The sequence below is a fragment of the Tupaia chinensis genome, unplaced genomic scaffold (genome assembly GCF_000334495.1).
Source record: "Tupaia chinensis unplaced genomic scaffold, TupChi_1.0 Scaffold000403_1, whole genome shotgun sequence".
Classification (NCBI taxonomy): domain Eukaryota; kingdom Metazoa; phylum Chordata; class Mammalia; order Scandentia; family Tupaiidae; genus Tupaia; species Tupaia belangeri.
The window spans coordinates 788,959-793,291 of NW_006159905.1; the positions used below are offsets into that span (position 1 = coordinate 788,959).

The window sequence follows — 4,333 nt, forward strand, 5'->3', positions numbered from 1 at the left end:
CGCCGGGTGCAGGGGGTCCGCGGTCTCGCCAGTCACTGTCAGCTCCCCCAGGCGGGGTGCAGGCTGCGGCTCCCTCTCCAGGGGGGCTGCGGAGAGGTAGAAGGAGAAACCCTTCGTCAAGGGCTGCCGTTAGCCCTAGCAGCGCCTCACAGGCTGGAGGGTCTGGGACAGGGCTCCATCCTGTCCTGCGGGGATGAAGGGGCAGCCCTGTCTCCTCCAGAGGCCACCATCCAGCTCCTTCCTGTCCCCTCCCTGCTGTGACCAGGGGCACAGTAACATATGGAAGGTCATCTCGTGAGAAAGGAGTGGCCGAGGGGGCAGAGGGGGTCTTCGTTTCCCTTGACCTCCAACTCCTGGCCCTGGGCAGGGGTGTGGGGCAGCGTCGAGAGACTCTCAGGAGGATCTGGGTTGTCAGAGAGATACCCCAGACAGTGAGAGCGGGACCAGCGCTGCTGCCCGGCTACACCTCCCCCTGCATGGCCGCTGGCGTGGCCATCTTCCACCTGCTCCCACGGCCCCTCACGGACGTGCCGAACCAAGGCAGTGGGTGGGCCTGGAGAGAAGCCAGGGGGAGAGCTGGGAGGGCCGGGAGCAGAGCCTCGCCCCGGTGGGCCGGTACTGACGGGAACCTTGTGCCCAAGTGCCCGTGGTGTGGGTCTGGAGAGATCGACGGAGTCTGAGTACCCAGGCCCGACCGGCCGGCTGCTCTGTCCTTCTCTGCCCAGGGTGACTCATGGTCCTGGGAGTGGGGTAAGGGTCAGTGACCCCACCCTTCCTTGGGGGGCGCTGAGTCACGGCACACCGATACCAGATTTTTCCATAGTCCTTTTGCAGCCAAGTCCTTTCTTATTTTCCACCTCTTGCCTCAGAGCTGGGGTGGAGGGAGGAGGAGGGGAACGGGGACCGTGCCAGTGGGCCTTACAACCGTTATGCAGGTGAGGAGACTGAGGCCCAGGGGGAGGAAGGGGCTCGTCCCTGGCCACACAACTGGCAAGGGCTGGTCCGCTGGGTGACAAAGCCTGGGCTCTCTGAGCTCCGTTGGCGGCAGCGCATGGAGGAAATCGCGCATGTGGAGTGCTCCGAACCGTGGGGCACCCGGGAGGCACTCGCTTTGGGTGTTAGGATTGTGCCAAGGCTGGAGACAGGACACCTCCCACCGGAAGGCCGTGCACCAGCTCTGGGGGCAGGACAAGGAGGGGCAGGGCCAGGGCTCACCTGTGGTGCCGTCGGCAGAGATGGGGCCCAGCCGTTTCCTGCCCGCCAGGCCATAAAGCAGGAACTTGTACTTCCTGCTGGGCTCCAAGCCGGGGATGGTGACCTGGCGCTGGTCTGCAGCCACCGGCACCGCCTGGGGCTGCCCGTCCTTGTCCTTGTACTGGACGAGGAAGGAGTCGAATTCGCCCTCGGGGACCGTCCACAAGAGGCCCAAGGAGTCAGTGGTCACGTCTGTCACCGTCAGCTCCCCCAGGCGGGGTGGGGGCTTTGTGTCTGGGGCTGGAAAAGAGGGACGTGGAGGGTGGTGGGGTGACGGGCAACCCTGAGCCTCCTCTAGGTGCTGCAGCTCTAGGAGCTGGACCTGGGGGCTGGGAGGGGGTGACGGGGCCAAGAGCGGGGGTAAAAGAGGAGTTAGGCAAGAGGGCAAGTGTCCCTTGGGAAGAAAGGGCAGGGAGAAGGAAGGGAGCGAGGGGTTAGGGCCTGGATTCCCCTGCACCCCATGGAGAGTAAGCCCTGAGCTGAAATGTGGAGTTCCAGATGCTGCCACCAGGGGGCAGAGGAACCGGTCAGGAGGTTCCCAGGCCCGAAGGCGGCCTCCAGCCCTCGCTCACCCGTCTTCGCGTCCACAGAGACGGGGCCATAGCGTCTCCCATCCTGGAGTCCAAACAGCAGGAACTTGTACTTGCGGGCCGGGTCCAGACCTGAGACCGCGACCTCGCGGAGGTCTCTGCTCACGGGAACTGCCTGGGGCTGCCCCTGCGCGTCCCTGTACTGGACCAGGAAGGAGTCGAATGGCCCCTGGGCCACCGTCCAGGCGAGGTGCACCGTGTCCGAGGTCACCGCTGCCACGGCCAGGTCTCCCAAGTGGGGCTCCGCAGGGGGCTGTGTGGGCAGGGAGGCTGGAACAGAGCCCAGGACGCTGAAGGGTCTGGGGACGGCACCCAGCCCAAGGGAGAGCTTGCTTCCCAGAGCCCTGAAAGCGACATTGTGCGGCAAGCTGTTCCGAAGTAGGTGCATGCACTGGCGGGGGCAGAGATGGGGGACAGGAGAGAGCGCCCCTGGGGCACGTCGAGCACCTGCTGCCACCCCTCCTTCACTGCCTGCCCCCTCAGGACTTGGAGCACGCACACACACTCACGGGCCTGCTGTTTTTCAGGCCACTGGGTCTGGGACTGGGGCCCCAGGGTCAGCCGTGTGGGATTAGCCACCTTAACCATGAGGCTGCAGAGCTGGCCCAGTGCTATTACGATTACCACCCCCGTGTTGCAGGGGTCTGAGGCACAGGAGGTTAAGAAATGCCCACGGGGCCGGCAGGTGGCGTGGTGGTTAAAGGCACTGGATTCCCACATGGCCCACTGTGGTTTGAGTCCCGGACCTGGTGGCTTGCTTTCTCACTTTCCCTTTCTCTCTCTCTCTTTCTGTGTCTATGGTGAAATTAAAAAATAATAACAAATGGAATTAAATGACTAAATAATTCTTTAAAAAAAGAAAAGAAACGAAGATGCGCTTGCTCAGAGCCGCAGTGAGAATGCTTGGGGACAGTCGAGGGAACAAGCTGCCTGGTCCCAGAGTGCTCCTGAGCTCAGCAGGGAGCCTGAGGAGGCCAGAAATGAAGGAATGAGCCACTGGAAGGCTCCAGATCACTGGGGAAAGAAGCCGTATTTGCGTGGCACAGACTACATGCTCCTCAGACTGCAAACAAAGCCTGCATCGACGCCACTCAGTCCCGGATGGGGCAGGAGGGTTAGAGCATGCGAGGAGACGGGAGAGAGAGGCAGTTCCACGAGGCGGGGAGCCACACAGACTCAGAGAGGAAAGGTGGGAGCTGGGAGCAAGGCCCCGCCGTACTCACCGGTCACGCCCACGGTGGACACGGGGCCCACGCGCCGGCCCTCGTGGAGGCCGTACAGGTGCATCTTGTACTTGCGCCCGGGCTCCAGGCCCCCCACGGTCACCTCGCTCTCCTCGCCCCCGACACGCACCACCTGGGGCCGCCCGTCCCTGTCCTTGTACTGGACGGTGAAGGAGTCGAAGCGGCCCTGGGGGACGGTCCAGGAGAGGCTCAGCGAGTCTGGGGACGATCCTGTCACCGTCAGCTCCCCCAGGAGCGGCTCCTCGGGGGGCTCCGGGGCCTCGGTGCTGGGCTCCGTGGGGCTGGGGGGCTCCTCCTCCACAGCTGAGAAGGGAAACACAGAGGGTGAGGAAGTTCCTGGGGACGTTGCTGGGTTTTGAGAGAAGGGAGAGACCGTGTCCGTGACCGGGCCCCGGGCCGGCTCAGATAAACCCGAGCTGGGCCTGCTGTGCCTGCTGGGCCGTCGGCTGACACACATGCCAAGGCCCAGGCGGCTGTGGCACCTGGGACGGCCACCAGCACAGCAAGTCCCTGATCCCCCCTGCCCAGGAAGAACAGAGGTCACTACAGCTTGACTCCTGGACCCGGCACAGCAGGCTGGGTAAGGACCAACACCTGGGCCACCATTTCAAGCTCAGGAAACGAGGGGTGAACTTCCCTGGAACTCCCGCTGTCCCCTCACCTGTCACCCCGACGGTGGAGACAGGGCCCACGCGCTGGCCGCTGTGGAAGCCGTACAGGTTCATCTTGTACTTGTGGTCTGGCTCCAGGCCCGAGACGGTGACCTCGGTCTCGTGCCCGGGGACCCTGAGCGCCTTGGGCTGCCCGTCCCCGTTCTTGTACTGGACCAGGAAGTGGTCAAACTGGCCCTCGGGGACCGTCCAGGAGAGGCTCAGGGAGTCGGGGGTGGCGTCCGTCACTGTCAGCTCCCCCAGGCGTGGCTTCAGGGGAGGCTCGGGGGTGGTGGTAGGCACCACATGGGTGGTCGTGGCCTCATCCTCTGGAGCTGGACAGACACAGAAGGGGACGCGTGAGGTCCCTCCAGGCCTCGGTAAAAAAAAAGGTTCAACAGCCACGGAGGTGACGGGGAGGAGGACGAGGCCGTCCACAGGGTCTCACGGCCTCTGTGCCCCTGTCATCCACGTCCCCGCTTCCTTCCCGACCCCTGCCCTCGCCCACCACCCTCCCCCACCTACGCGACCCAGAGCCGCCTCTGCTGAGCACGGGCCACGTGGCCACTGGGCTCCCCGTGGGTCTCCTCGTCAT

General features: G+C 64.3%; 1 protein-coding gene across 1 annotated transcript in view; it reads right to left on the bottom strand.

Moving 5' to 3' along the window:
- TNXB (tenascin XB) overlaps positions 1–4,333 on the bottom strand; it is an 85,461-nt gene that overhangs the window by 5,167 nt on the left and 75,961 nt on the right. Inside the window, 5 exon segments of the mRNA XM_027774133.1 lie at positions 22–86; positions 1,216–1,494; positions 1,827–2,114; positions 3,068–3,391; positions 3,750–4,073. Coding sequence (XP_027629934.1) covers positions 22–86; positions 1,216–1,494; positions 1,827–2,114; positions 3,068–3,391; positions 3,750–4,073 — 1,280 coding nt within the window.